Source organism: Ixodes scapularis, unplaced genomic scaffold, assembly GCF_016920785.2.
Source record: "Ixodes scapularis isolate PalLabHiFi unplaced genomic scaffold, ASM1692078v2 PGA_scaffold11__112_contigs__length_91849675, whole genome shotgun sequence".
NCBI lineage: Eukaryota > Metazoa > Arthropoda > Arachnida > Ixodida > Ixodidae > Ixodes > Ixodes scapularis.
The window spans coordinates 49,578,695-49,598,731 of NW_024609837.1; the positions used below are offsets into that span (position 1 = coordinate 49,578,695).

At 43.3% G+C, this 20,037-nt stretch overlaps 1 protein-coding gene across 1 annotated transcript in view; it reads left to right on the forward strand.

Annotated features, from left to right (window-relative positions):
• Window positions 1-8,633: 8,633 nt before the first annotated feature.
• The window catches only part of LOC121047561 (twitchin), a 37,063-nt gene continuing 25,659 nt past the window's right edge, over window positions 8,634-20,037 (forward strand). The window contains exons 1-4 of the mRNA XM_042288990.1: window positions 8,634-8,871; window positions 12,841-12,995; window positions 16,319-16,481; window positions 17,991-18,278. Of these exons, the coding sequence (XP_042144924.1) occupies window positions 8,634-8,871; window positions 12,841-12,995; window positions 16,319-16,481; window positions 17,991-18,278 (844 nt within the window). The remainder of the gene's footprint in view (window positions 8,872-12,840; window positions 12,996-16,318; window positions 16,482-17,990; window positions 18,279-20,037) is intronic.

Consider the following 20,037-nt stretch of genomic DNA (forward strand, 5'->3'; position numbering starts at 1 on the left):
CAATGCTGACTATGACGTCTGCGAAAGATTTTTAATCGCCAGAAATAAGAGGAATGTAAGAAGTTCAATTTTGACGGTGTGGGCAGTGTTGCTTTGAGAGAGCGCTGATTTCAAGCTTCCACCATGCTCATTACAAACATCATCCAACTTGTTCGCAAGGGAATGACGTCACGAGAGGGAACCATGGAAGGACGCCACCAAAACATCTCTCCGCTACAGTACGCTAATAACATGCGAGGAGTTGCCGTTCCGCACACTTAGTGTCACGGGCTTTCCGAGAAGAATAAAACTTTCCAATTCCCCTCGAAGATTGATTATTCAAGTTTGTGGTCACACGCGCACTTGGGTATCTCCTAGGCAAAAGCAGACGACACCACGGCACTTGCCGGTGTTATAGCCAGCAGTGTCCACGATATTAATAATAATAATCGTTTATTTTTTTTATGCCCCGCAAGAACCGTGAGGTTTTGATGTGGTGGCATATGCACACACATAAAAAAGACGCAATGAGACATTGCTTTGTGCATGGTACAGCAGTATGTCAAGATCACGCTTGAAGGAAGGAAAATCGCGAAAAATATCAAAAGATGATGACGCTAAGTCGTTCACTGAAGTTCGCATGCGACTTAACGGTGTCAGTGTGTCCTTCGAGGACGGGTAGAATACAAAGTGCGTTCTACGGATAATGCGCGCGGAGCAGTAGGACTACCACAATGACCGCTGATGCTACGTCGGTGCAAGCCATAAACTTTCCGTGTAAGCTTACGATGAATCGCATAGGACTCTACGAGCGATCAAAGTTAGTTCAATTTTTTTTTGGTATGGAGTAACTTTCTGAAAAGTTACGTGATACGTTCACAGCACTGGATTGGCTGGGGTAACTGGCAGCGTCCGCCGAGATCCATCGCAAGGCAAAACAGATTGTAAGATTTCGTAAGCACTATACTCCTTCGCTCTGGCTACTACCAATGGTGATGAAATGCGATGGAAATGGGTAGCCTTTGTACTCCTACAGCTCGCTGCATTTGGCCTAACTAAGGACTTGTCCGTTTGGGTGCCAGTTCTTTCTAAATTGAATTGGTTTATTGCCATGCGCCAGCTCAGATTTTCGCTCTAAATATAGCTGGGAAACTCAACTGCCGCGTAACTGTACATTAAAGTGTAAATGGCTATTAGGTATGCCGGTTTATCGACGTCACTCGGTGGGAACCTTGGGGTTTCCGGCGCGTGCCCTTCCCTTTTTAATCCGCGGGATTTGTTGAAATTCCCGGAAGTGCGCGAACGGCTATGCCGTTGAACGTGGCGCCGTCCTGAGAGCCATAATAAAATGATGTGTTGGTGCACTCAAATAATAGTCATCGGCAACTCCCGAAACGCGAGGCGGGGTGAGTTTCGATCACCTTATCACCACTACAGACCAAATGAGTTTCCTGTATTAGCCAATAACTCACAAGAATGAATTGGGAAGAAAAATGCATCAACAAAATAAGTGACACCCTGCATTCTTTTAGATCTCAGATATTATACTTCTTTGTCACTTACAGCGAAAGAAACAAAAGGAATGTCATGTCTCGTCTTATTATCGCTCACCAGCCAATGAGATGGAAGCATCAAAAAATTCGAGCGCCGAAGAACGACTCACGAAAAAAACAAAAAAAAAAAAAAAAAAAACGTGGACATCTGCAGGCTAAAGGGAAGCGAATTCGGAAAGCGGTGGTCGCCCGACTTATTTCGGCCACCGTTAGTTCCTATAGTGTATAACGTTTTACCAACCGTGTCGGATACTGTTGTTGATTACCCTACTGACGTCCCAAATGGTTCTTTGATCATCTATGGTTATTTCTACATGCAGCCGATGCACCAGCGGATCGTCCCGATCCCCCATCCACTCCCCTTCTGGTCGTCGTCACTGGCCCTTTCTCCATGGACGTCAAGTGGACTGCACCGCTCCACGATGGAGGCCGTCCCATACTCGGATACCTCGTGGCCGTTAAGGAACTCCAGCGGACGCTATGGATGGAGGTAAAACACTCAGGCAGATTATTTTGGGTAATCGATCTCGGCTCAAGTATGTAGAAATCTAAAACTTGAGTTTAAAAAGTTTGTATCAGGTGTGCCAATTTAATGGTTTACCTGCTATATTTAGCTATGTTTATAGTTTTTCGCGACAGATATTTATGTTTTGCTGGCGACGGGATTTTAGTGGTTCTCAAGTCATTTTAGTGGTTTATATTTTGTTTTTGTTTTCTTTCGCGGTCTAGAATGTTTTTGAGTTCACGTTTGGCAATAGTGAACACTTGAAATTTTCGTGATGAGTTGGAGTAAAATGATAGTCATCTTTGTTTACTCTCAGAAAGAGTGTAGTCAGTGAGAGCATTGCCTGCTACGCCATCGAGATGATACAGTGGCAAACCTTGAAGCATGCTTTAAATTTCTTTATGCTTGAATGTATAAATTCGCTTTCCAAGTGTGCCAGATGAAAGGGGCCTAGCTGACTATGCAGACGAATTAAGAAAATATAGGGTTGTAGGATTCTAATTATCAAAACTTGGTACTGGAAGATCAAAGCGACGTCGGTAGGTATGACGACACTGGTAACGCCTGGGAATAATAATAATATAGTTCAGTGCACATATTGCGGTGATTCAAAGCGATCTGAGTAAAACAACAAAGCTCCTATTCAATGGTTCTTTAACTTATTGAATTGTTTTTAGACTGATTATAGCAGTTCGTTGAGTTAGAAATTCATTCGCGCCTGCGGCCCAACTTCAGCGAATTTTAGCAGTTTTTCGTCATATATATTACAGTTTTTTTTTTAGTTAACAAGGCTGGTCAGGATAAGCAGTATCAAATTGTAAAATCTACGTTAGCGAGAAAAAAACTTGGGACACTCAAGTTTTGTAGTTTTGTGGAAAATGACAAGCTTGAAAACATATTTAGACCTAAAAAGTACGGTCTGCGCAGGTGCAGTCAGCAGGCAATGAATAGGAATATTTTATAACTGGACGACTTTGCCGCTTTTAGGTAGTCCTTTCAATATTACTGGGGATGTCTTCACTGGTGTTTTCCGTCTGCAATAGTGGTGGAATGACAAATCACTTGCCTGCACACCGACGAGTCAGAAATGTCAACACACATCCCTGTACTTTGTAACATGTATCCCAACCTATAGCTTAATTATGCGAAGAATCGCAGCAATTTTAATTCTTGAAGACTCAGCGGATATGATCCTGGAGTTCGTGTATGCGAAAGACTAGTGCTCAGCTCCTGAGAAATCTTTTTACCGATTCACTCGAGGACTCATTTCGACTCCGTATCGCTCAAAGCCAGAGCGCTGCCAGCACTGGGATCCGATGGAGTGAATTAGGTGAATAAAAGTGCACCGTCACGGCTCTCCTTTGTGTGTTTTATATCACCGACTAAACCAATAAAAAGTTTCTAAACAAGAGCTTCCTACAAGAAGCAACATTCTTTGAAGAGCCAGCTGCGAGACGGTGCAGGTTCTAGGGAGTGAATGGCTGCGCACAGAAGAGGTTTGAAAATAATGACGCCATTTTGATCTAGCGGAATGTGCTCTGTCACTTATATTGGTTGTCATTACTTGTAAAAGAAGCATCATATGCTTTAGGGCCATCTCGCAGGATAAATGCGCCACAGTTCTGTGCATTTTTGTGCGTGATTGGTTCAGTTGGTAATGACAAATCCATAATGAGAACGAGCGTCGTGACAATGCACTTTTGGCGCTGGTTGATTGCCTCCACCGGAGAGGAGCGTCGGCTGTGGCAGTATTTAAGGTAAAACGGAGGGGAACTGACCAATTTTGGCTTTTAATACCAATTTTCCGTCATTCAAAACAAATTTTCTAACCTACAAGTTCACACTTATGTGGGGCTTCGGTGATTAATTTTCTGAATGATTACTACTGAAGTATAAACTACACTCTCTCATCTCCCTTTCTATCGCTCTGTCACCTAAGCGTTTGTGTCTAAGTTAATATATTCACTCAACACGCAGGCAGTATATTGAAACTACCGGGCTATCTACCCTTATACACATGAAACCTACTACTGGTTGAAGCTGAGGAAAATAGTTGGCTTATATTCTTGGATGGTGCCAGCTGCACATTGATAAACATAAAAATAGGCAACCACTGGATATGAACTATATTGAAGCCTTCTTCTTCCTTCACTACTATCAGTATTTTCATCGTGGATTGAAGCCAGCTTCTTTTTTTATTTATAAACCAGATTAAAGCCTTGTTCCTCCAGCTCTATCCTTATTTACAAACGCGTAGCTTCTTCGTGTCCTTAAGGACCTCCACAGATACAGTTTCCCTTGCTGCTGCAGCGCCGGGGAAGGAGCACTGACGCATTCATCTTCATTTTCATGAATGTCCTTTGCCTCAAGGATTTCACGCGCAAGTTTTTCGACTTTTTTTGTTCAGGACCTTGATGTTTTGCAAACTTGCAGTTCAACGGTATTCTCGACAATTGATTGATAGATGTTCTCGTGATGAGATATTCGTTAATAAAGTAGCATGATCTCTGGACCGATCACTGATGCAACGAACGGTTTGGCCGATGTAGAATCGACTACGGGATTATTGGATGCTATTTATGATTTATTTTTTAGACTACGTCGACTTTCTCCTGTAAGTAGTGCTTCAAACTTTGAAATCTCCAGCCTGCAGGTTTACCCTGCGACACATAAAATACGCCTTATTTGGCGCGCAGCACACAATGTGGACGCCTTGCCATCCGGCAGTCTTCTTCAATTGCAAGTGATGCGTGGATATAAGGCGCTATCACTATAGGCTTTCGTGACTTTTTTTGCCTTTTTTCTTAGGCTTCCCCATGATGTTGAATAAGGCATATTCTGTATCGCAAGGTAAACCAGGAGTGATATTTCAAAGGAGAATTTTTTGGCATTGCTTGCAGGACAAAGTACACTTGGTGTGAAAAATGAGTCCTTTACAGCATCCCATCATCATGCGGTTGAAGCGACATGGGCCGAACCAGCCGTTGCATCAGTAGCCGGACAAAGTGAACATGCTGCTTTATTAAGGAACATCTCAGCAGGAGGACATCTTTCAGTCCATTGTCGACAATGCCGGTGCACTGCAAGTTTGCAAAACATCAAGATCCTGGTGAAAAGCAGAAAAAAAAACGAATAAAAGATGAATGCTTCAGTGCCCGTTCCCTGGCGCTATGGTCCCTAGAAAGAGTGGCTAGGCAACCTTCCACTGCCCCCCTCGGTGACTTCTCCGGAATGAAAGCGCCCGGCGGCGTTGCGAGCAATCGGTGTGCCAGAATTTCGCAGTTACCAAGCCACAAAAGATGTCTGGAGAAATTATGACCGACACAAGCAAATGAGCAATTCGCAGATTAATTATTTACACCTTCTAAAGTTCAAACGCCTCAGCCGCTCTTAGCTTCTTGTCCTCTCGTTGTCCATTGCTTTGGTGTAAAGACGGAGAAAGGTGGAAAAAGAACTTGAGTATGCGTGCTGTTATTGCATCTGCATGGACATCACAGCCTAGCAAAGGTAAATCTGCCCTTGTTAAGAAGGCACAGAAGTCAACAATAATGTTCGCAATCAGCTCGTTGAGACTGAAGAAGGTAGATAGTGAGGAAGGTAGCAGCTACGACAGCATGCCGATTGCGCGCAGCACCCCTTGGTTTTAAAATGAATTGGAGAAGTTTCTTGGTTGGCAGTGAAATGTATTCTCATTTGGATTGTGTACTGCACCAAGAATATAATCAGTAGGTATAGCTGCTTTCAAAGATATATATTTACATTGTATACCTTCATCTTCTTGTTGATGTTGACATGTCGGAGGTACATAAGATGGCATTCTAGTTTTTTGTTTGTTGTTTTTGTTTTCGATTTTTCACGGCCAATGCTTACTGACGTATATAGTGTTCTTTTACCAAATGAATGTAGTGTTTATTTTTCCTTGTTTTTTTTACTTATTGTTTTTTTTATTCTATTTGAATTGTAAAATGTTTTGCAGAATCTGTTATAATGTACGTATTTTGAGCTGCTGAACTTGAGAGGGCAGAAGCTTTGACAGGCACCACGCCTTTATTTCTGCCCCCTACGCGGCGAACCCCGAAATAAATAAAGGAAAACAAATATTTCGAAAACCTTTCATCTACGGCGCTGCCGTGCCGCTGCGTGGAGACGGGCGTTGGAACAAGACTAGCCAGTCTTTCTAGGGACCATACTGACGCTGCACCTGCTAGATAAATAGTTTCTGTGGGGGTCCTGAACGACACGAGGAGGCTCCGCATTTGTAATTAAGGATTGAAGTGGAGGACGGGGAATTCACTTCAGTTTGTTAATAAGGAAGGTAAGTTTGTAAATAGGAAAGAAGAGGACTTTGATCGAGGTTGTAACTGCTAATCGTAGTAAAGGAAGGAGAAGGCTTCAATATAGTCGATAATTCAGCGGTAATTCATTTTTGTGTCTGGTGGTGTTCGGCTGGCACCACCCAAGAATAGGAAAGCTACAATTAAAGTCATATTGTATTTCATCAGGCGGAAAATAATTTAGTTTTTCGATAAAATACGAGCTCATCACGGACTTATATAATCTATAAATGGCAATTAACATAATTCACAGGGCTAACAGCATCATAATTTTCGGTAGGTGCCTCGATCGTTTATGACATCTATCATGTTGCGTTCATTGCAAAAAGTGTCAGTGCCCTAAATGTTCATAGTCATATTTTGTTATAATTTTACAGGTCTGCCAAGTAATCGCACCAATAGTTAGGGCACACATTCAAGATTTGGAAGAAGGACATGAGTACCTTGTACGGATTTATGCCTGGAACGAAGTCGGGATCAGCGACCCTTTGGAAACTCCCGAGGGTACAGTTATCATTCGGCCACCGGGTAAGTGAATGGTAGAGGTTATTTGTACAACTCTACTTTTACGGTATCAGAACATTTTGATTTGATAAATCTACGTACTCTAGAAATGCTTATTTTCGACTTTCTTGCAAAGCACGCAGAGGACCAATCACGAAGAGTTTTCGGTTCTGTGCAGTGAATGAGGACGCACAGAATACGGTTTGGCTGAGCAGCTCCTTTTATGCACTGGCGAAGGGTCTGACGAATGTCAGGCTATTAATTCCACTTGAGATACTGATATAAAAAGAAAGGAATGACAAAAAGGGCGGAAAGCCAATGACTCAATTTTTCAACTGGCAGAAAAACTTTCGTCTTGTCGTCAACGTCCTTTGTTGTCTTTATCTATATGGTTAATGATATTATTAAGTTTTAGTATACGGTATTTGCCTCTCGGTAATAATATCCGATATTGCGCCCGGGCTTATGCACATGCTTCCTATCGATGCAGGGGTCATTGTCGGAGCCCAAAGCATTTTACCATAAATTCCCTATTAGTATATCAACGTCTTATTGACGTATTTGAGTAATAATGTTCTGGGCATTTCATAATTCGCTGGTCGCTCTCCGTAGACTGCAAAACCACGTCTTATTGAAGAAAGCAGAAGCAGGCATACCGGCTTTTTAGTAAGACAAAGAGGGTATATGAAGCTACCTAGTTTGCGGTTTAATTAAATGTTAGCGTGACGTTCAAAATTCGCACAGACCTTGAGCAAAGCGTGTTTTGTCGCGAACCGTGTTGGACCTTATCATTTGGTGGACGTCCTATTTATACACTTTCCCCAACGTTTGTGCTCTTTCCCTGCAGAGCACTTGGAGACCCAATCACTGCTTTCTAGAGAGAGAGAAAAAAAAAATTGTGAATCATATATATAAAACAAATGCAGACTTATAACTGTCTTCTACGATATGGCGACAAGAATGTCGTTAGCACGTGAGACGTCATGATTGGAGTCACATCGTACCCTTTATTTTATGGCATAAGCATATTTTTTGGCATGCGTATTCGCCGAATTTTTTTCGTTTACATCAGGGTGAGTGCTTTTCCGAGTGCACTAGGCAAGAGTAGACGGACGATGATTTTTAAGAATGTAGATCGCAATGCGTTTCCCTGTGCATGTGGTAGAAAAAAAAATAGAAGAGCAAGAAAGGTTTAAAGTTTTCGCCTGCAAACATATAGAGATTATGATATTATCGTCAGATGAACTTTTCTTCCATACCCTTGTTACAGCCTGCCACTTTTTCACCAGGAATGAACGAATGGTGGCCGCTACTCAGGCTATAGCGCATTGATCAATGGTGCCGCCATTTAAGAAAGCAACGCCGACGACACGAAACTCCCCTAGGCTACCACCTCTTCTCGTTGGTTCGCGCAGTGATTTTCTGTCGTGACTGGTGGTGATTATTCGGCTCATTATATACGTGTGTTCCAATCTAGCTAAGCGTAGCGTGAGTGTGCTAGCGACCGTACAAGCACGCGTGTGATAAGAAATGTGCAAGCTCCGCAGCCATTCGCACAACTCTCGACGGACATTCGTCGCTTAATCCGTAGATGACGAGCCAGATTACAGAGATTCTGCGCACTCGCCCAGTCAGCTCAATTAAATCGAGCTCGCGGAATTGGGTGAAAAAGCAGAACTGAGCCAAATAAACTAACGAGAAAAAATAAAAACAAAAACATACAAAGCAAAACGGTGGAACGGGGCTGATGAGGCAAGCATGAAAGCGACCCGCTTCTGCGGCCTGAGTCAGGATTTATTTTGGTTGGCGCCCGCCGGAGCCACCTCAGCCGAGATCCTAGCCGCGCGGCCGAGCGCACTGTTGTGTTCCAAACGAGCGCGGTCCCTCTCCTTGCTGTGTCGCATTTTGCTCGGCAACCTCGAAGAAGGTCGTCATCAGAACGCCGAGCCCAAGGCTTCTTTTTCCCCTGCCACCGACACTGGAGTGCGCGAACCTCGTAAGAGTCCGCCTGTTTTTTCTCTTTATTTTCCTCTCGGGGGGTGTCTGTTTCTTGCACGGCGAGGTGGAGAAGCGCAGCTTATCCTGTCGACGCTTGTCGGACGAGGAGACGGTGTTATGGCGGGCGAATGTTTCGTGGCTTCAGGGGCGCCTCGGCAGCGAATCGTTGCGCGAAGGTCAAGGAGCGATGAAACGTTTTTAGAAAGCTTTTTTCGGAGTGTTCTCAGTTGCGTTTTAACAACTTAATAGAAATCTGATCATTAAACAGCTCTAGGGGTGTAGCTGGACGAGTCGGCGCATAAGCAGAATAAATAAAACTGAGCAAAAACACATAGCGACAAGTAGATTCGCCTTTTCTACGTGTCATACTTTTGTATGTCTTTTTTTTATTCTTGTAAAGGCGTTCTATACTTTGGTTCATCAAAAGTAAGAACGGATTCAAAGTCTAGAAGACACGCAATCGCAGAAGGACAGAGTGAGAATGGCAAGGTCATGGCGCATTAAAGGAGATTGATTGCTTCAACGGGGAATAACGTACGTACTGAAAGATATTCAGTGGTATGACAGTGCGTCTTCAGCTCTGCTTGATTGACATCATCGGCGTGTAGCGTTAAATGAGCTTTGATTTAAAGAAAAGGGGAGCAATAAAGGCAATGGGACTGTATCTATTTCTTGTGATCTGCAAGTAGTGAAAAATAAATTAACACACCGCAGATTCAACAAGTTTTACTCAGTGTCATTGTCGCCGTTTTAGTAATGTACGGTTATTTTCAAGTGTGCGCGCTCTCGCGAGGAGATTGATCCGAAAAAACAACGCAAATACTTCAGCTTCTCCAGACTGGTGAAACACAAGGTTGGCAGACAGTAGTCGAGGAGAGCACTGCCTGGACCTTGCCGACAAAAGTGTGGAGTCATCGTTGCGAGATTTCATTCCACACTCTACGTAAACTCTGTTTCCCACTTTTTGTTTTACCAGTCATGAGACTCCTGGTCTGCTTGAACAATTCGAACGAATTTCAAGAAATATTCTTATTCTTCCACCCTTTCATTCATTCATTCATTTTATGTACTCATTTATGGCCTAAGATTTAAATACACTCTTAAGGGGTTGTGAAAATACGAGTGCATTGCCACCACGGATAAATTACGAAACAGTAGCGAAAGAAAAAAAGAAGGTAAGTGTCACACAAAAAAGTCAGCGGCTGGGAAAAAACCGCAGAATTTCGTGGGGACGCGTTTTTGTCAAGCCTAGGCAAAGTTCGTCCACACGGAACGTTTTGTTTTGTTTTTGATATCCGTCTCTTTCTTGCATGATTCACTTCTATTTATATAGGTTTTCGTTCACAAAAAGAATGGATTTCTGTCAAATATAAATTGCCGTTTTTTTACAATAATTATTATTATTATTATTGTATTTTTTTTAATAAAGAGCTTGCTTGACCTTAAGAGCGACGTGCATCCACTTTCGGAGGTTATAAAAAATTACACCTCAATCAGGCTTATTCTTGTGGGGCCGTTAGTGACCTTCCCTTCGTATGCATCCAATGCCTACAAGCCCATTGGCAGTGTTATCGAACCCTTTCGAAAGACTGCCCTCTGTTGGCAGCTGTCAAATCTTTGTACAATGACGGCACAAAACCGCAACCTCATTGTCCAGTTTATGCGTTGGGTTGGATTGGAAGGCAAAAAACAAACCTGCAGAAAAAGGTGATGATCGCAGTGACGCTGCACTTTCGACGCTGTTTGATTGGCTCGAAGACTCCTAGCGTTGACCGCGCACACACGTTCGCTATCTCATGGAATGACTTGCATGTTCCACCATGTCAGTTGTTCCGCCTTTGTACAGTGGTTCCCACTAAAGTCCCTGGATACTACTTTTTACAAGTAACGACAACCAAATACGAATGACGAGGCACATTCCACAGAAACAAAATGGCGTCGTTCAGCTCAGTCTTGTGCTGTGGGCCTCCATTCGCTTCTTAAATCCTGCACCGTCACGCAGTCGGCGCTTCAAAGAATGTTGCTACATGTAGAATGTTCTCACCTAGGAACTTTAGTTCCGACATTCTAGTAATTGGCGCGTGACTTTCAAAAGGGGTCTGTTGAACAGAGAAGCATAGATAGGATGGAACTAATTTGAATGCGCAGCATTTAGATTCTCGAATGCTGCAAGCACAATGCCCAGTTGGAACTAACAATGTTGAAATTGGTCAACACTCGTTTCCGCCTTTGTAGAGGCAATCCGGTGGCAGCGTATCTAACCCATTGCATTTGGAGGTACCTATACTTCGTTTCAGCTTCGGTCCGAGCGCGGCCGCTGTTATTAGCCGAAGGGCTAATCAAACACCGCAAAAAGCGCAGCGTCATGGCGTGCTCTCTGCACTTTATAGAACTAACCGGCAGAGCAGCACGCACAGAGAAACGGCGAATACCGGCTGGTCCTATCAACTGCAGAGATTACGCCATGACGTTGTGCCTATTTCGCTCTTTGATTGGCCCTTCTGCTCATAACATCGGCCGCGCTCGGACCGAAGCTGAAACGAAGTATAGTACACTCCTTGTGTATTATTGAATAGAGTCGCTGTAATCCTCCGACCTAACACACGCGCGCACGCACACGCTGCACGGCGAAGATACGTCGGCGAAAACCAGGCTACGGTCCGGCGTTCTGACCCAGTAAACATGACCGGCGGGGGGCATTCGGCGGTCGTGGCAGTAACTAGTACGATATATGCAACGATAAACTAGGGTCCACTTCACCAGGCAAAAGTGACGCCCACTTGGGTGCCGCCATGTAGTAGGATTTTAACCACTAGACACGTGACCGTACCAAATCCTGAAGCTCTTACGCAAAACTGAGCCCAAATTTGTATTGCAATCGCTGTAAAAAAAAAGAATATTATAAACTATGTTTTTTTAGTATTGTTAGCCCCAGAGATCAGTACAGCTCTGATAAAAACCCAAAATACAGCACCGCGGCTGACGGCACCCGGCAGAGGCTTTGCGAAGCTACCCGAGTTTTTGTCGTAAAAGAATATTTTGAACTTAAAACGAACGAAACATAACTTATCTCGTTGGTACTGTTAATAAAGATCAATTAGCAATTATTTGCGCGCGGTACTTAATTAAAATCTAGATGTAAAACTATAAGGTCATGTGTCTTGTGGTCAAAATGTGCAACATGGCTGTCACTTTCAACTGTTAGTCTATTACTCTAAGGCCCTCCATTTCGTTCAAAATAGGTTCAATGCATCCTGTTCCGGCCTCGCCGAAATCACGGGACCAGTCTCCGAGCATGCATTGCGCGTTCGCTCCCTGGACACCAGCTGCAGGTGGATAATGGAGGCGTAGTGCGCAACTTCGCAAAGCGAGCGCTCGAGGTGGTGCCACGCGCATGTACCCCCATGGCAGCGCGCTGTCGGAGAAGTTTGAAAGCTGGCTAAAGTGCATAGACCTTTCCAGCACCTATCACCCGGGTGAAATATGCTGAGTCACTGAGCTGTGGACGCTTGCGCAGCGTCTTATATACCGCACAGCGGAGCAACAGCCTATGCACAAAAGGCGCTCCACAGTTCAGCAGACAAAGGTGGCAAGGCCCAGAAGGCAATTTCTGCAAAGGTCTATAGACGGGAGTGTTTTCTTATGTGCGTGACGCAACCGGCTTGACGCAGACGACTATAGCAAGGGCTCGTTTGCGCGCGGGGGACGGAGGAGCACAACGGCGCATTTACATTCGCCGCTCTATAGAACTCTACATAGCCTATCAGCCAGGCGAAGAATGCTGAGTCACTGAGTAGTGCACACGCGTGAGTGGCGTCTGATATTATGGGGAAGACAGCTAATGCGCATGTTCAGAACGCGTTACAGGGCCCAACTAGGGATACCTGACGGCGCACGAAAGTCGATCTTTGGAATGGTCCGCACTCGTTCGGAATTTCAAGTCGTCGCTCGGCGGGTTTGAACGCAGGAGTTGTAGTGCCTCCATCTGCTCCCGTTGGTCCACTCGTGGTTGAAAGCGTAACCGAAGACTCTGTCCGACTCTCCTGGAAGCAGCCCCTGAAGGACGGCGGGGATCCGGTCAGAAACTACCTCGTCGAGTACAGAGATGTGTCAGCAGCAGAGGTACGTCCTCCCGATACGTCCTTCGAAACCATTCATACTGCTATCAACAAGAATAGACCAACGCGGCGCTCTGACGTCACACCGCTGCGGTGGCGCTGGTGTTGCAACTGGGCATGCGCAGATAATTCACATCAAGCAAATATTGTTTCCACGCAGGCGCTGTGGCCACACACGGTGTTGGTCAACACCGGCTTGTTTGTAAAAGCGCGTTGGCGCTTGAAATACGAACACGAGTTGGAAAATATATTATGTGGATGAGGATTGAGACAGGCGCGTATGTGCGACCATAATTTCAGAAACAGGTTTCAAATATATAGTAATATTTAAAGAACACTACGTCATAACTGTAATGATTTTGCGTGTCGTAAGTGTTTTCCGAGTCTTAAACCAAATTAAACTTGCTTCTGTGTGTGCTTGAAAATGTTTCTGTGACGCCTCCGATTATGCGCCAGGTCGCGAAAATAAGCTCCAACGATGTTATTGTCTCTGGTGTTGTTTTACGTCTATAAAACGTCCCCAACGGGATCGGAGAGCGAACACCAGAAAGAAACCAATCATGTTTAATACGTGATGAAAACTTGTAGTCAGCGTGTGAAACTACGGAATTAAAAATATTTGTTTACAGTGAATATATTTTTATTATATTTAGTAATAGGTATATTTTCAAGAGAAAATATTATATTTAATAACTGTGAATCGGTTTCTAGGATTGCGATGCTCGGCATTTTAAACAATGTTGCAACTAACTCTCTATTTGTAGTTTGTATAGATTTTTATCATTTAGGAAATAATTAATGACCATATGTCCTAAATCTAACGGGATTGCAAACGTTCGTTTCTGAACCGTATCAATTCGTTTGTCTTTCAAAGATAAAACTAACTGAGAACTCAGTACATTATCACTAGCGCTCAATTGACTTCCACACACACGCTCGTTGTAGATAGCGCGACGCTCAGCAAAATAGTCTCGATAGCTAAAAATACCCGGACACTTCTCTCAGACGGAAAGCCAACGGACATGCCAGGGAATGAGAGAGAGGGGAAGAGCCGGAATCCATCTGTTGCAACCACTGGAACGCGGTGTAGGGTGCCAATTCAACACCCTTCCTTCCCTTGATGTGCCAAAGTTACTCTGAATCATCAAGTCCTGACGCCAAAACATGTCACAGTTGTTCTCTTCTGCTCTCCCAATGAATATATAGAGCAATAGCCAAGGTAGTACAGTTCCTTTGGCCAGCATTTCGTTTTTGTCTGGGTATTTGAGGCCATACAAATCCCGAAGAAGCCAGGGTAAAGTCAAACTTGCATTACTCTCGCCAGTGTCTGGGTAGAGATGCCCTCATAAGTGAAACAAGTGCCAAATTTAGGCATGACCTCCTGTTGTTTGGTTTTCATGTTGCAACTCTGGGCTTAAATTGCCAAACGAGTTTACTATTTATATTGTTACTTCAATTAATGCAAAAGTGCAAGCGAGCTGGACAAGATTAACGATAATAATCTCTTGAGAAGGAATACAAGGGGGACAAAGGACAAACAAAAATCTCCAAACACAGCTAGGTGACTGGTGCACGACCGAAACATTCACCCTGGACCTGGTATCGAACTAGGGACCTCTCCACTTCCAGTGGTCCTGGTTAGCTGATTTGGTAGAGAGCTCCACTGGGAATAGAGAGGTCCCTAGTTCGACACCAGGACCAGGCGGATTTTTTTTTTTCATTCGCGCACCGCTCACCTAGCCATGTTTGAAGATTTGCGTGTGTGCTTTCTCCTTTTTGTTCCCCTTTCCCAAGGATTGTTTTTCGTTATTTGATATTTAGCCTTCGCTGCTGGTTCTTCTGTTTTTACGTGGCATGTTTGACTTGAGTCTGCTACTTTGGCATTACGCAGGGCGTTTCGTGGCGAGCAAGATTAAAGCCATAAAAACGCCGAGCAGGAGTTTTCTGGCACTAGCATATTCGAGAAAAACCGTATTAGGCCCAAGTTAGGCCCTATAAATAACCAAACTTGTTCCAAGTTGCGCGTTTCTCTGGCCTACTCTCTGGTACATGTTACATGCAAAAACAATGATCCCTAGTGTCACAAATATAAACACTGTAAACAAGCTATAAGATAAAAAAGAGTACTGCACTTCGATAGCTATAAGCTCTTTTTCATTCGGCCACAATAAAACATGTTTTATTTGTTCCTATGCCATGGTTCATCGCTCTGCTTTGTTAATGTTTTTAATATAAATTGAAAAAGGCTTTGGTTGACTAAATAGCGTAATGATATTACGAAGTTCAGAAGTAAAAAAAAAAAAAAGTTCTGCACAAAAGCCGATTGCAATCCGACCCTAAAAATACTGAGGTATCAATAGTTTGAGCGTGCGGGAAACTAAAATTTATATCAAGTTATAAAAAAAAAAAACTTAATACAGTACATTCGTACTGTATTAAGTTCTATCATTTGAGTTTATACAATTTTTCTATTTTATATTTGAAGGTATATCTTCTTCCTTTTTCTCGGCACTCTGGTTATTGTTTGAGTTATCAAGGTTCATGCAAATACTTCATACGTTCTTGAAGATTATAAATGGTTTATTGGATGTTTACAAAGAACTCTATAGATAACAAAGGCATACAATTGAAGAGCCACATTTTCGTTATTACCGTTCAATTCAAATTATGTTTCTGTTTTCATACTTCACAGCAACTTTCCATGAATGTCGTTTTTGCACTTATGAAAGACATCCTTTCTTTGAGACGCCTTCCTTACTCGTCTTTCAGCCTATCCTTCCCTTGATTTATGGATACATTTTATAGAATATTTATTTTCGTTCAATGGTTCATGACTTTTGGTTTCATTGTTCCACAACTCGATTGGTTCCGCAGTGAATACTTAACAATCAGGAATGGCCTCACTCTCACGTTATCGAGCTTTTAGGGATCATTCCCGAGTGAGATGGTTGTACAGAAGGTATGCGTCAGTGTTTCCCATTTCACAATATGCGCACCCTTAAGGTATTAGGAAGAAAATGCATGTATTCCCGTGTATTTTTATCTTTGGAGAGCTTTTCTAGTTTGAGGCATTACAACGTGATTAAGTCAGTGAGTTGTTATTTTTTAATGTTTAAAAATGGGGCAATTCACATAAAATTTACGCGTTTAAGGGTGCACTGCACAATGGATCCTAAAATTAAGAATTCGTACTATACAGCAAACAAAATCGAATGAACACATCACTAAAATATATCAAATCCGTGAACCGTGTGCTGAACGTGGTTGTTTTAGACCGAAATTTTTGCTCTATTTCTAACATTTCATGGTGTATATGTCTGGCTACAGATCGCCAAGTTCTCAGTGAGGACACCAGATGCCCGAACAAGTTTCACGGTAGAAGACCTAAGGACCCGCCACTTCTACGTATTTCGCATTAGCGCCGAAAACGAGGCAGGCACAGGAGAAGCTCTCGTCGACAAGAAACCGGTTCGAGTACAAGCAGCCCCAAGTGAGTTCGCTATGGACGTTCGATTAAAAAAAAAACTTTATAAAATGCCTCTAAAACTGTTATTACAACACACGGGCCTGTAGTACAAATTTGATTCGCAGGTTTTTAGCCGGGTTGAGCCGTGAGTTGGTTGCGTGCGAAAGAACAGCTACGTTCACAAGTCTATTGAACTTTTCGTCCACCTGTGTGCACAATGCACTTGTAAGCTAACGGGAGGTCCCTTGAACATCCCCAGGCCCGGCTAGATTAACACCGAATATTTTGGGAGCAAACCACGAAAGTCAGCTTCCTCTCAGCATACAGGGAAAGAATGCTCATCTGAGCCTGCGTTCACGTTGCCTAAATGAGGTTGCGTCAGTCCGACATATTATTCCGGGGCACCACAGGATTACCAGTGTGCTCGCTTTGTTTTGAACTTGAAAGGAGACTTGAAGGTCAAGCCACCTTTGTAACCGGCAGCTAGGTCCAAGAAACAGAAAAGCTGCAGATATGTCTCGCAAAATCTGGACCAGTTGTCCTCGTGCTTGCGATGGGTGGGCCGCGTTATGATTGAAACCGGGGCCCTGGTAGTCAGCTGAAACTTTAGTGTCACGGCACCGCAGTTAAATACTCTTATAGAAAGAAATGCAACAAAAAAAATCAACCGTTCTAGTATTGTAACGCTATGCTCGGCCTCGGCCATTTCTGTCCCGAAACGAGACCACGCACGTCGTTGTGTGCCAGTCGGGTCTGTCAGGCAAAAGCACACGCGCCGACGTGCCGCTGTGCGCACGACTTAGTCGTCAATATATTTTAACCTATGAATTTTGATTTTCTACAGAAGAACATTGTAATAATCTCTCTTCTGTAATAAATAACTAGTGTGAAAAATATATTTGCATTTGCAGAAAGCCGTAGTGTTATGAAAAACGTTATGTACCATTTTGAGACTGGTGCCCGGACGTCTTTCACTCAGGCGGTTCTATCTAGCAATGATTTGGTTTCGGTTGAGTCAGCACACGCAATTTCTAGCAATTTTGCTCTACGAAATTTCTCTTAAAATTGGTAATGCATCTATTTTATCGCATTTCTAAGTATGTCAAACCGCATGTTTCATATTTAGTTATATATTTTGAATTTTGATCAAATTTTCGAGTGTGCGAAGCTAAAAGGTTTTAATTTTTTTTTGTGTTGAACTGCAGCTAGAATTGTATTGTAGCAGGCCAGAAACCCGTCAGGCTGTCTTGCAACTTTATTCCCCGGCCAGTGCTTTATGAATTCATGAGATAATAAAGTTATTGTTAAATAGGAGTAATTTTCAAATATATACTGGCTTTGCAATTATAATTACTCGCAACAAAACCGTAACCGCAGAATTTGGTTTGAGATGATATAATTTCTATTTGTCGGAAGCGGTTCCAAATCACACTCGCAAAATTTAAGTATGGGCTGTACACGCAAAACATTCAGGCACAAAAACAAAACAAAAATTAAAGTATTTACCTTTCTTTTTTCATCGCGATCACGCAGAAAAGCCCCCGGCACCAGAATCACCGGTCGTGGTCATCCATCCCACCATGCCTGACGCCTGCATAGTGACGTGGTCACCACCGTGCGATGACATCACCTGGTACATCGTGGAGCGCTGCGATCTCGTCGGGGACGTCTGGATCGTCGTGAGTCAGCAGAAGGAGGCCCAGTTCGTGGCGCAGAACTTGGTCCCGGGCATCGAGTATTCTTTTCGGGTCAGCGCCGAGAATGAGGTCGGCATGGGGAAGTGGTCCAAGCCATCGGAGCCCATAGTCATCATCAGAAAAGGTGACCTTCTCTTACACCCTTCCAGGGCTTATCGCCTTATAATATTCTACATAAGACATCTACTGCGCATGATTAGGGTGCACATAACAGCCTATCAGATAAAGATGGCAGCGGAAACGAGGCGATTACTGGAATGGTATAGAAAATATTAGGACGTAGGAAAAGGTTGAAATTTTGTTGTGCAAAATAATTGACCTGTGTGGTTTACAATGGTACTTCGTAGATGTTTTTTTTTTTTAAATTATTATGAGTGATTATTGTGCGTTGGCAGATATACCACCTAAAGATGACATATTACAATCATGAAGGGGCGAGGCAACACTGTTTTTAAGTCTCACAAAATATCACCAAGAAATATTTCTTGACATTTAAAAATTGAAAGAAAAGATCGTGATAGATTTTTTTTCTCACGCAATGGTAGTAGCATAAAAAGTATTTAAAAAAACGAGCAGCGTTCACCCAGGCATTTCACAGCTAGAGCAAGCGGCCACGTGATCTGGAGCCAATTAAGGCCCGTTCACACTCTTGCGACTGCTTGCGACCTCTTAAACCTGGGTTCCTTAAAACTTCTTAAACCAGAGAACACACTGGCGCCATCTATTGGGAAGCAGTGTAAACTCGGCGGTCCGGCATATTTTTTTTTTTTATTTCTCGCGCAATATCCTTTCTTTTTTGGCTCGAAAAACTTTTGTCAATGTTATAAACGAGCCTTTCTATGGGTATTACGCACATTTGACCTCGGAAATCCCGCAAAACCTTCGCTTTTGTGAAATGCAGTTCTAGGGTCACCGCATAGATGGCGCCACAATGTCAGTGTGTTCCCTCATTCTAGAAACATTTAAGAAGTTGTGAGAAATCTCGTCTCTCTCAGTCGTACTCGGTCGTAAGAGTGTGAACGGGCCTTTATAAGTCGCCAATGTTTATCATAACCACGCGCTGGGGTTGGGAGAGCGCACAGCACGCGCTGAATTCCGCACAATCTTAATTTTCAGCTGTTCCCTTTCATCGTAGTGCTTAAAAAGGAGCCACTACCGGAATGCGTGTAGAGGCATTGTTCGTCATGAGCCCAAATCGAATGCTTTCGCATTGTTCGTGTTCACTGTATGAGCTGCAATCAAATATCGTCACCTGATCGCAAAGCGTGATGACAAAATTCTGGGGATCTCATTGTTGACGACTCCAACGATATGCGATCCCACAAATGTGTCACAAAGCTTTGCAAAGGAGAGACTGAAAAAAAATCTCCGCTTCTATCTTTGAATTTACGCGACGATAGAGAAGCATCTTGGACTGTGGCGCTGCATGCGAGCGTACTTTGATCCCATACAGTGCCAGCAAGCGCGTGCGAAGCAGGAAACCTTTCTTACCCAATACGTTTCACGTTCCCTTTAAGACCGTTGTTGTAATCATTTTACAAAGTTGGCTCGAATGGTAACACTGATTTAAATTAGTTCTCTATAATTAAAGAATATTTGCCACGAGAGTAAATAGTTTTTGTTCTATATTCCTATTCAAAGTTTAACGTTTAACCAACAATAGAACCACTTTACCTACATAATTACTACGTCTTTGCATTCGGAAATGCAAGCACACAGGCCTTGCAATCATAATGATAAGAACTGCTCGTGACAAGGACACCACAGAGCATAAAACGCTGCCACGTATGTGAGATGTAAACCGCAACTGGCCCAGCCGCTGCATTCAGGTTGGTGCTGTAATGTTGCTCTCCTTACCGCCCAGTTGCGTCCATGACGGCACC